Raw genomic sequence first — 12,034 nt, forward strand, 5'->3', positions numbered from 1 at the left:
TTTCCAAAGTGGTTGCACAAGTTTGCATTCCCACCAGCAATGGATGAGTGTACCCTTTACTCCACAACCTCTCCATTTAAAAAAATATTAGTTTCATGTTGGTGGAAGGTCTTTATTGATGGTTTCCCTAGAACATGATCAGTTGGACATAAATGATTTAGACAGTAAGAACACAATATAACCTTAATTCACTCACACAGACAAAGGTTATATTGCTTTTAATTTCTTTTCTGATGAAAAGACTAGCCTAAAGCTTTGCTCATAAGTATAAAGTTACTTTAAGTCATGCTAGACATAATCTTTTTTTGTTTTGGATCATGAAAAATTTTCTCTCCTTTTTGGAATAAAAGGGTACACATATTAGGCATCATATTAGTTTCTTTTCCATTTCTGTGATTACAGTACCCTGACTAAAGCAACTTAATTGAATTACAGTTCCAGGGATAGAATTGGGAAGACAATTCATCCATGGCAAAGCAGGCATGATGGTGGGAGGTTGAGGCTGCCCAACAGTCAGGAAGCAATGTAAAGGACAAGATGTAGGGCTTAACTATAAACTCTCAAAGCCTCCCCCAGACATCACCCTGTGACACATGTCTAACAAAACTCCACCTTCCAAATGTTTCATAGCCTTTCCAAATAGTGCCACCGTCTGGAGACAGAGTGTTCAAACATAATCTTACAGGGTACTTTTTACATTTGAATTCCAACAGTACCACACCTCCTAATCCTTTCCAAACAATTCTACTACTGACTGGGGATCAAGCATTCAAACATATAAACCCATTATCTTTCAAACCACCACATACATAATTTTGAAATGTATAATTTAAATGTTGCTATTTTTAGCTCTATGTTATGCTACCATATAATATTATTCCCTGTCCTTTCCATAAACCATGTTCATCCATCTCATATCTCCAGTTGTTAATTATTGAGATATTTATTGACCTCTTCTCTGAAGTTATCTATAGGCCACTAATCAAGTCCTAATCAAGGTATTGAAAGGAGCTTTTATTGAATTCCTGCTCATCTTACAGATTTTTTTCCTAAGGTGTGTTTTGTTTGTTTGTTTGTTTTGGTTTAATTTGAAATAAACTTAGAAGTTCTTAGTTGATATATCAGAGGACCAAATAGTGTGTACATTTGGCTCTGTGGTAGAAGTTATCTGACCTTTTCTTTTAGATATAAATGGTCCATGGTTGGGGAGTATAAGGGGAGGATGTTGCTTCTCATTCTTTGCCCCTGTCTATTTGTAGAAACCTGTGCATTCTTTCAGTGTTTAAACCTCTTCTAGAGGTGTCAGAGTGTGTATTTCAATAACCACCAAAAGGGCTGCTTTTTATTGCCCTTTCCATTGAAGCACAGTCACCTGCCTAGGTGAGATTTGTAGTAGAAGGAATAGGGTCAAACCTTCATTCTCTACAGAGGCTTCTGGGGACTCTCTTGGCCTAAGGCAGTTGCTACTCACACTGCCTCAGTACAGTAAACAGTTATTGCTTGTCTGTTGTTCCAGGTCTTTCTTGCCTGCTTGAATAGAGAAGACCAAATTATCAAAGAACAGATATCTTAAAGACATTCTTGTGTAGGGTATTTATTTTGGGAAAGCAAATTGCAGAGGCATTCTGTAAGGGAAAACAAAAGTTTTGTAAATACACAAGAGGAGGGAATGAAACATTTTATCATTATCAAGTGTATTCTAGTCAAATAAGTACTTCACTTAAGTACATCCTGTAAGATGATGGGAGTAGACTTAGGTCCCTGTCATCATTGCTTCTCATCTTTTCTCACCAAGCAGAACTTGTCCAATCCAGCACATTTGTATCTTAAATATTCATTTGGAATTTGCATTCTATACCTTATTCATGCTTATTTTAATGCAAAGCGGTATGAATTATTACTCTGTAAATTTGGTACTTTTAAAGATTGTTGTTTATCAGATGACTGTATCTCCTTCTGGCATGTGTGGTCTCTTATTCCAGTTTTTGCTCCAGGTTAGAATTTCTAAGACTTTCTGCTATTGATCCCTTATGCCTAAATTTTCAGGCAACCATGGGTATATAAATGAATAAAATAGGTATACAAATCAAAATTAACTTTCAATAAATAATAAATCATAATAGTTTTAAGTATTTTCTGGGTATATGCATATTTTGTCATGTTAATTAAAGGTTAATATAAATTTGCATGCTAATAAGATGTACCTGCTTATTTTATGTAGAATTCTTGGCTGAATATTTGATACTGAAAAATATAGTACTTTTTCAACATTTTTCAGAGTTGACCAATATTTTTATTTTAAAAATCGACAGTGGGGGCTGGAGAGATGGCTCAGAGGTTAAGAGCATTACCTGCTCTTCCAAAGGTCCTGAGTTCACTTCCCGGCAACCACATGGTGGCTCACAACCATCTGTAATGGGATCTGGTGCCCTCTTCTGGCCTTCAGGCATACACACAGACAGAATATTGTATACATAATAAATAAATATAAATATAAAAAAAATAAAAATCGACAGTGTTGAGAATGCCACTTGACATAAGTACATTGTGTAAAATGGCAGAAGTAGGTTAAGGTCCATTTCAGATATTGTTGGAAATAATGTCCTAATACCAACCCAAAGTTTATTTAATAATTTTTCATGAAACTCAGATTATCCATCCATAGACATTCTTAAAATCAAATATTCTTTTTTTAAAAATATTTATTTATTATGCATACAATATTCTGTCTGTGTGTATGTCTGCAGGCCAGAAGAGGGCACCAGACCTCATTACAGATGGTTGTGAGCCACCATGTGGTTGCCGGGAATTGAACTCAGGACCTTTGGAAGAGCAGGCAATGCTCTTAACCACTGAGCCATCTCTCCAGCCCAAAATCAAATATTCTTAATACAGTCCATAGATACAGTGTTCTTTTTTAAAGATTTTTTTATGTGTATGTGTGTGTTTGCATAAATTTATATATACCATGTGTGTGCAGGTGCCTAAGAAGTCCAGAAGAGGAATTACAGATAATCATGAGCCACCTGGTGTAGGTTCTGAAACCTAAACCTGGCTCCTTTGCTAGAGCAGCTTGCACCATTAACTGCTGTGCCATCTCTCCAGCCCCAAAGATGCTGTAACTTGATATTTATGTACTTTTAATGGTAGGAAAATACTAAGTCCTATATGTTTCTATAAGAGCAGAAAACTTTGTAAGTACAGTTATCATACTATACTTTATAATACATTAATTTTGAATCTGAGCAGAGTTGTCTCCATCTGCATTGGTTGACACTGGGTAGTGTGTTAGCATGTGCAGTACATAATATATTGTATGTTCAGAACCAAGGCTGTAGTGAAGCTGTGTAATACAACATTGGACAAATACTGACAGTAATACCCTGTTTATAACACATTTTATGTATATTTATTACACACATCTTTTTCATAACATATTTTAAAAATCAGACATCTACCAGTCTTGAAGATAAATGACCACGAAACAGGCTACTAATAAGAGGGTACCCTTAAAGAACTCAGTTGTTATCTAGTGTATTATTTGTATACATTTTTAATTTTAAACGAATTGTCTTTTCTACCAATTACTGGTCTCTTTCCTCAGTACTGAAACAAATTATGTTAGTCTTCTGCTTTAGTCTCTTTTTCCCCTCTCCCTTCCTTCCTTTCTCTCCTCTCCTATTCTTCAGTTCCCTGAGTGTGTAATTCATCCTTAATGCGTAGGTCTTAAAAAGAACTTGGATCATGATGTCAACAAAATCTGGTTTGAAAGAAATCCTAGCTCCAAATTATTAATGTGTCATTGAGTAAAATGTTTTTTTTTCCGTTTTCTGTACCTTGGTTTATTTATTCCTAAGAATTTAACAATTCAGTGTTTTTATGAATCTCCTAGATTCTTTATAATGATTGATATCTGAAAGGCTGTGACTTAATTTCAAACTTTAATAAACCTGTTTAGTACAGAAAGTCACACACAGAGAGATCCTTTAAATGGTATTGTTAAAAAATACTGATTCTACAATTGCATGACCTATTTGGGAATGACGTCTATTCTAAGTAAAAACTGTTTTCCCCTTGAGTTTGATTTTGATAGGAGCATGTTTCATGTCAACAATCAGCTAATGTGCTCTGTTAACTTGGTAGAATAAAAAGAGTCATATATAATGAATATTTTCTTTCAGAGATGTTTATGTACACTCTCCCCTGCTTTTGCATTTATGCTGTTTTTGTGTTTTAAGTAGAACTTTTTCCTGACAGTATGTGTTAATAACTGAAAAAATTCCCTATCAGTAGACTAGCACCATCATGACAACACTGTGTTCTGCTTCTACCTTGCTAATTGTTTCCTTGGGATTATTTGGATTGTGTAGAAAGCCTTTTGCAAATCCTCTTATTACTGAAGTCATTGTTGCCAGCAGGAATAAGATTAAAGGTGCTTAAGTCTGTAGAGTTGTTTCTAATTTGTTCATGTCATTTCAGTGGCATTTTAACAGAACTCTGTCTCCTGTCCCACCCTTCTCCCCTGGTACTATCTCAAGTTAGGTCCAAGATGCCAGACCATTGGAAGAAATCTCATTTTATCCTCCTAATTATTATGCTGGCACTCTGGAGATAATTTTTCCCTTCATGCACTGCCAATTAATATGCAAATAAGCTGATAAATATTTATGTATTCATTTAAATTATGCAGGGAGGGCTTTCACTGTATTCTGTAAATGAATTGTTCCTGGACTTCAAAGTGCTAGCTGCTGTGCTAACGAGGAGAGATTTGCATAAGGCCCTAATCACACGCATACTGATTAAGCTTCATTATGGAAACTGCCAGCTGCAATCTTTGTTTCTATTTTATTACAAAAAGGGGAACTTTTCATGCTTCAGTTGCCTTGACAATGTCAGCCCTAGCTGGTAGAAGAGACTAAAACTCCTCTGAGCAACTGAAGTTTCCTTATTCAGTTGAAGATTGCTATGGTGTAACTGAAGTTGTATTTTGCTTCTCTTGTTAATTTACTTTCCACTCCTCCCACCCTTGTTCTCATAAAGAACATAGTACAGATTTGTTAGAAATAGTAGTACCTTCTTCCCCACCCCAAACGATACCTGTTCTTTCTTGCTTTGGACTGTCTGCACCTCCTGAAGATTTCACAGCAATGCTGGACTGCAGTGACTGTGTTCTAGGTGGGTACGAGCACAGTTCTTTTCTTACAGCTTTAATATGGAAATAGCATGTGTGGGATTGACTATGCATAAACGCTCAATCACATATGCAACCATCATCCGGGAGGGGAGAGCTTGAGCAGAGAAGGTGGAAAGTATTTGCAAAGCAAGAGCATGCTTGAGTTTGCTGTAGGTCCCTCCCTTGGACTAGGTCTTCTGCTTCAGTAGGTATTTTCAGCAAATAATGTATTTGAATTTGACTTGCATGGAGGACATTTTTGCTTTTTGGAAATTTTTATAGAAAGTAGTATATGTAGTTGAAAACACATTTTAAATCAGAAACAAAATATATACTATATCCAAATAATATATACGTATTAATAAAATGTTTTGCCTATCTAATAAGACTGCCTCATACAAAACCAAAAATACTAAAATGAAAAATTCAAGTAGTGTCATAATGCAGAAGGAAATTATAGTGATTACTGCATTGTTGATCGGTTTCCAGATTTTAGAAGCTATAGGCCATTTTCAAATTTTGCCTTTGATTAATCATTTTGATTTCTTCAAATCAGCTGATTTTTAGGAATCTGCCATTTTAAATATTGTGGAAAGCCTGTTATAGTGTGTTCTCTACAGAACAGGAAGTCTTTTGGAAAGGGAGATGTTCTGCTTGAATAAATGTAACATTTTTGTAGATAAGGTGGATTGAATGAAGTACTTTGTACATGATGCCTCTCAGTGGCTGTATTTTGTGAGGAGTTTTTTAATGTTTACATGAAGAATGATTGCACCTATTTAGGAAAGTCATCTGACATAAACTCCAAGAATTGTATCTCTGAAGCTTAAATATTTGCAAATGATTTTATTTACTGTGTCATTTTCCTTTCTTGAAATTAAAGCAGTTGTTAATGATAAAATAAATTGATATTTTCCAGAAATGTCTGAATTCTTATACAGAAAGAATGACTAAACTCAAGTTAATAGTACTACTTGTCCATCAGAGATAGTAGTGAAAATGCACATGACATACAACACAAGACGTTGATATTAGTTAGGAAGTTAATCCAGTACTAATTTTTAGGCATGAAGTTAGACTCACTATATGATCAGCTAAGTAACATAGGCTTGGGCTTTTTCTGTTTAAAAAAAAAACAAAAAACAAAACCTGTAATTATCAATGAGTAATTTACTTATATTTTCTCTTTTACATTTACCAAATTTGAAATTCAAGAAGTGAAAGAAAATCGTCTTTTTGAACTATTTTTACCATTTATTTTTAAATGCCAGAAACTGTATCTGCTACTTAGAGTTGACACTTAGTATCACTGAAACAGCCTTCTCATCATTGTATGGCTAATTAGGATTTTATTTATTGTTTTGTGTTTGAAGTAATTTTGTTAAATGCTATTGTCTTGACAGTAAATAAAAGGTCCTAAGAAAAGTTGTAACATACCTGTGACATAAATTTCAAATTTATATATAAGTGTGGAAATTAGGCTATGAAATATGTAAGGCCAGGCTCATGATTTTGTTAAGAATTAGGCTTCTTGGTTACTGTGGTATCTGGGCACGAGAAAATTATTACATCTTTTTATACATGTTTACAGGTTCATTTTTTTCTGCTTTGTTTTAAAATATAAAGGAAACATTGAACATGTATATAATGGTATATTTGAGGTTCGTGATATTTGTTGACTTTTGTAAGATTTTGGTTAAGTCAAACAGAAAGCTAATTTTTACTAAGTTGTACACCTGGTCCTTTCAAATAAGTGTGCTTTCGGGTGGTATTTAAATTTTTCTGGGCAGTAGGGGAGGAAGTTGTAGAACGACCTCATTTATGACCACAAACATACAAATTTTAACTCTTTGAACAAGCCAAGCCAGGGATACCATAGAACTGCCTCAACTATAAGCCATGTATTGGTTATAAAAATTTACTGTATTAGAAAAGTTATTACCCAGTGTCTAAAAAACTTACCACCCATTTTCTAGGTTATGAAACATGAAAGAAAGGTTCCTGATATTTTTCCTCATTTCTTATACATGTAGGTAATGCAGCTGTTGACAGCATGGTTGGGATTTAGAATGATTGTTTTAACTTCCTAATTAAACATGTCCTACAGATGTTTTTAAAAAGTCAGTATAATACAGTTTGATTTGTTCTCTAATAATAACTTAGTTACTGGTTCTTAATGAGGGAGAAAAGGTGTTGAACTTACTTGTTCATTAGCGTATTTCATGACAAATACTCTAAATCTGTGGTAACTATAGAACAAAATGTCTATTTTGTCTGTTCTGTTTATCCTTTGGGAAAAGAAGCAGGGCGTAGGTGTTCTTGTCTCCTTTCCTGTATATTTTCCGGGATTGCTAATAGTGGTTGACAACGTTTCAGTATGGAAACTAGAATTTAATATACTCAAAAGTAACAACCCTAAACCATCAGATTAGTGTGTAACTGGGTGTGATTCTTTTAGAACTGTAGAGATTCCTGTTACAATTTGTTAGCTTGTTTTTAATGAGACGTGTTTGGTATATCCCTGTGTTGACTCTAGTTTGGTAAAGGAAGTCAGATGGATGTTCCAAACAGATCTTTTCATCTGTTAGATTATTATTAATTGTGAATTTGTTTTAGTTATAATGAATTAATACCTTTGCTTTTAGAAGAAAATCATCTGGGAATAATAGTTATTATTTTTTGAGGTGTTTCCTGCTTCCCAGTTTATTTTAACATACATTATTGTCTGGTAAAAATATTTTAGCATGTCTGTAATATCTTTTTCAACTTAGATTCCTTTCTTTAAAGGATCTTAAAATTTGTTAGATAATTTATTTATGAGTTTCTTTATGATTCAGGAGCTCCTGAATATCTCTGAGGTAGCCTTTTACTCACTTTGTAGTGTTGTAGTCTGCCATATTCTATGCATGGGCTTCTTGAAATGAAGCTGTCATATTAGTTAACCCTTGCTCTTGCTGTAACTTTGGCTCCTTAGCTTCGTCTTCACCGCTAGTTTTTTAAACAATGTTTCTGCCTTTGGTTTATTGTAGATTCGAGAATGAACAATCCGTCAGAAACCAATAAATCATCTATGGAGAGTGGAGATGGCAGCACTGGTAAGAAAACATTCCCTTTATCTGTCTTTTACATTAACTCTTATAGAGCTAAAACACTTATCTGGACACATTTGACAAATTTGTGTACTTGCTTATGAAGTGTGACTTAGTACTTTTAGGGACTGAAATTATTTTTAACATTATCTAACTCCTCTGAGGAGGGCTTCATTTATCTGATTCCATCCATCAGAAACTACTTAATTATGGGAATGGTCCTTTGGGACAGATAGACCTAGGTCTGGATTATGGATTTGCCACTAACTGTGTAACTTTAGGCAACTTCCTCAGTCTTTTTGAGACTTAATTTATTAGGTAGGGATATTCATGGGTCATCATGAGTATTGAGTTAGAATATATGTGAAGTGTTAAAGCATCATATTCTGTTATGTTTCTTGGTTATAGGTATACTCAGAATAGGAGATGCTATCCATCCTGCCTTTGGTATATGTTATACAAAAGTTATAATGATGTCAGTGAGGAGTTACAGACACTCCTAATTCGTCCTTTTATTTCAATAAAATTTATTCTTGATCAAACCTTTTATCAGGAGAAAACTGAGTATCATATAAATGAAAAAACTGAAAGCTCTTTGAGAGAAAGGAAAATCTATTTTTAAAAATAAGTACAATTTGTCTCCTCAGCCCATCTTTGTAAGTCTGTCGGTTCGTAGGACATTTGACAGTATAACTCTGTCATCTGACAGATATCTTACAAGGATTTCCCCAATTTCTAGTAGAGGCAAAATGTAAAAGTATTAAAACATTAAGGGAATTGTGTGGAAGGAATTGTATAGTCATTGTAAAGTAAACTAGGTTTTTCACTTAAGAGAAAGGATTTCCTCTGACTGTTATTTCAAAATATGCCTAACTGTGGGAGGTGGTAAGAGTGACTGTCACTCTTGAAATTCCACTGCTCCTGATCATAGGTAGAACCTTTTGGTTTTTCGAGGCAGGGTTTCTCTGTGTAGCTTTGAAACCTGTTGTGGAACTTGCTCTGTAGACCAGGCTGACCTCACACTCCCAGAGGTCCACCTGTTTCTGCCCCCTGACTGCTGGGATTAAAGGTGTGTGCCACCACTGCCCGGCTTAGAACCTTTTTATTTACAGTAGAAGACTGGGTTGACCCAAAAAATACTTTTGTGTCTGCACCTGTATCATTGCAAACTGTCCTGTACTTGGAGTGGCTTGTTAACCTCTTCACCTCTGAAAAATAAGTACTTATTTGTGGGAGACTCAGCTGGGGCTTTCATGTTCGTCTTTGTCATATTTAATATGCTCTCACTGAGGCTAGCCAAATAGACTACCCGAGAGGCGGAAGAACTGCATTGCTTTCTGCCCAAGTTACCAACTAACTTCATTTCTGTTCCTTGTTTGGGCCTCTTCTTCCTTTATCTTGTAGCACTGACTTATGCTAACATAACACCATTGCCAAAGGAGTGGAACTTGTTTGCAGAGAGTAAGTAGGTAGTTAAACCTATGAAAAAACAAGAGGAATATGGGTAAAAGTCCCACATCTAAAGAATAGCTTCCAAATTTCTCTAAGGGAAGAGAAATGAACTCAGAATGATTACAGAATGCTGAAAATATCCACAATGTCAGACCCCCTGGGAAATTCTGTTTGCTTTTAGTACCATAGTTTCTGTAATATAATTTATTGAGTGCTTATAGCATTTAATTACAACCTTTGTTGTGCTTCTTAAAATCTTTAGTACTGTGCATATTACCTGATAACAATTAAATTCTTAATGACCAGTTAGATATTATTTCAAGGAATAGGGAATGGAAGTATAAAACCAGAAAGGAAATAAAGTCAGGCTTAGAAATTGGACCCTATAAAAGGTTTTTCTCATCATCTATAAATGTAAAATTGAAGATTTAAGTGATGGCATTATGTGTTCAAACTTCTAGAACTATATAAGATATAAATTCTGGCTGGAACACTTATTGAACAGTTTGTGACTTTCTTGCCTTGTGACAGTATGAAATATATAGCAGCAGACTTCTTTTCATAGAGCTGAGAGGAATCACATAGTTAATTTTTCCTGTTGTGGTGTTTTGTTTTTTGTTTTTGTTTTTGTTTTTTTTTTTTGTCTTTGTAGCCCTGGCTGGCCTCTGCCTCAAGAGTGCTGGGATCAAAGGAGTGTGTCACAGTCCAAGAAAGATACTTTTTAAGGCCAGTAATATACTTTCCTAGACCTCCTTGCTTTTCCATAACTTGTAGTGGTAGTTAATATTCTCTTTTCTTTAAAAAGAAAGAAAATTGCTTTCTTAAGATCTCTGTTAATACAGTAACATCTAGCTAGATCAAATATGAGCTTGTTCCCAGCCTGGGAAGCATAGCAGCTCACTTGCTGTTTATCTACCGTGTGTGCACTACCTTCGTATACACAAATTGCTTCCATTGTTTAGACCTTTTCGTTCACTTCAGAATAACATCTTTCATCAGTTTCTCAACGTTAAGTCTGCTGCTATGTCCTTAGCACTCCCTCTTTTTGTTAATTTATTGCTTTAGAAATATAAACATATATTTGAGTTCTGCTTTATTTATTAGATTATCATGCTTGGTACATTAGAAATAAAATTAGTTTTTTTTTTTTAAAGTAGAGTATGATGGGCCATGCCTATAAACCCAGCAGTTGGGAAACTGAGGCAAAAGCATTGCCTGAGTTTGAGGCCAGTCTAGGCTACCTAACAAGACCTTGCCTTGAAAAAAGAAAAACGGAATGGTGGGTGTAGCATTTGTGCCAAACTGATAAGGAAAGAAAATAATAGCTTATTTAGATTATTTTAAGCCTATATATTAATTTTCATTTTTAAATACAGTGAATCTACAGATTTTCATTTGTTTAGTAATTATGATTTTTTTTGTGGTTTGTGTGGAAGTTCGAATTTTAAAGACAATAACCTTAAATATTATATAAAATTGAAGTCTAACACTTTATAGATTCAGAAAACTTGTGTTGATCACTATTTCCTGAAATATTCACAGCTATAATAATTTTGAATTATAAGGGCTTAAGGGTAATGAGAGGTGTAAAGTTCAGACACGTCTGACAGTACATTTTATACAAATAAGTTTTATATGTTCACAAAAAGTCTGTGGTTTGGATTTGTTCAGGTTTGCATGTTTTATATGTTAAATATTACTGTTGGTATTATTAGAGACTCATATTATTATGAGACTCTCAGTCTTCAGAGGCGTAGCAATCCACCAAGTGTCAAAGCAGACAGAAAGCTGATTCTGGACAGATTATGGTGAGTTATCCAAGAGCAGGTATAGAGAAACAGCATGATGTTGTTAAATGGTATTTCTTTCTTGCCTGTTTTTTGTTTTGTTTTTTAATTATTTTTTTAAACCAAGTGCTATAATGTATGCCTTTAGTCCCAGCCCTTAGGAGGCAGAGGCAGACAGATTTACATAGTGAGTTCCAGAACAGCCAGGGCTACATAGAGAGACCCTGTCTCAAAAATAAATGAATGAGTAGATAAAGAAAACAATTTTTAATTTTATAAAATTGTAAAACATAAGTTGCAAAGAAGTAGACACCAAAAATTAATAAAAAAGAAATAGACAAGCTGGCTAGTAAGACAAGCCATATCTTTTAGCACTGTGCTTGATTCAAAGACTTTTACTCAGTGAATGTGGTGGAAGAGTGATCAAATGTGATTCCCAGCATCAACCTCACATACACATGCATCCATGCACATATAAAAACATGCATACATACCACACACATGAAAAATTAAATAACAAAAAAAATAGGAGA

At 34.5% G+C, this 12,034-nt stretch overlaps 1 protein-coding gene across 2 annotated transcripts in view; it reads left to right on the top strand.

Moving 5' to 3' along the window:
- Positions 1-12,034, top strand: part of Pou2f1 (POU class 2 homeobox 1) — a 134,857-nt gene that overhangs the window by 59,309 nt on the left and 63,514 nt on the right. For both annotated transcript variants that reach the window (XM_057770321.1, XM_057770320.1), the window contains exon 3: positions 8,203-8,268. In XM_057770321.1, coding sequence (XP_057626304.1) covers positions 8,211-8,268 — 58 coding nt within the window. In that variant the 5' untranslated portion in view covers positions 8,203-8,210. The remainder of the gene's footprint in view (positions 1-8,202; positions 8,269-12,034) is intronic.

Source organism: Chionomys nivalis, chromosome 5 (genome assembly GCF_950005125.1).
Source record: "Chionomys nivalis chromosome 5, mChiNiv1.1, whole genome shotgun sequence".
Taxonomy (NCBI): domain Eukaryota; kingdom Metazoa; phylum Chordata; class Mammalia; order Rodentia; family Cricetidae; genus Chionomys; species Chionomys nivalis.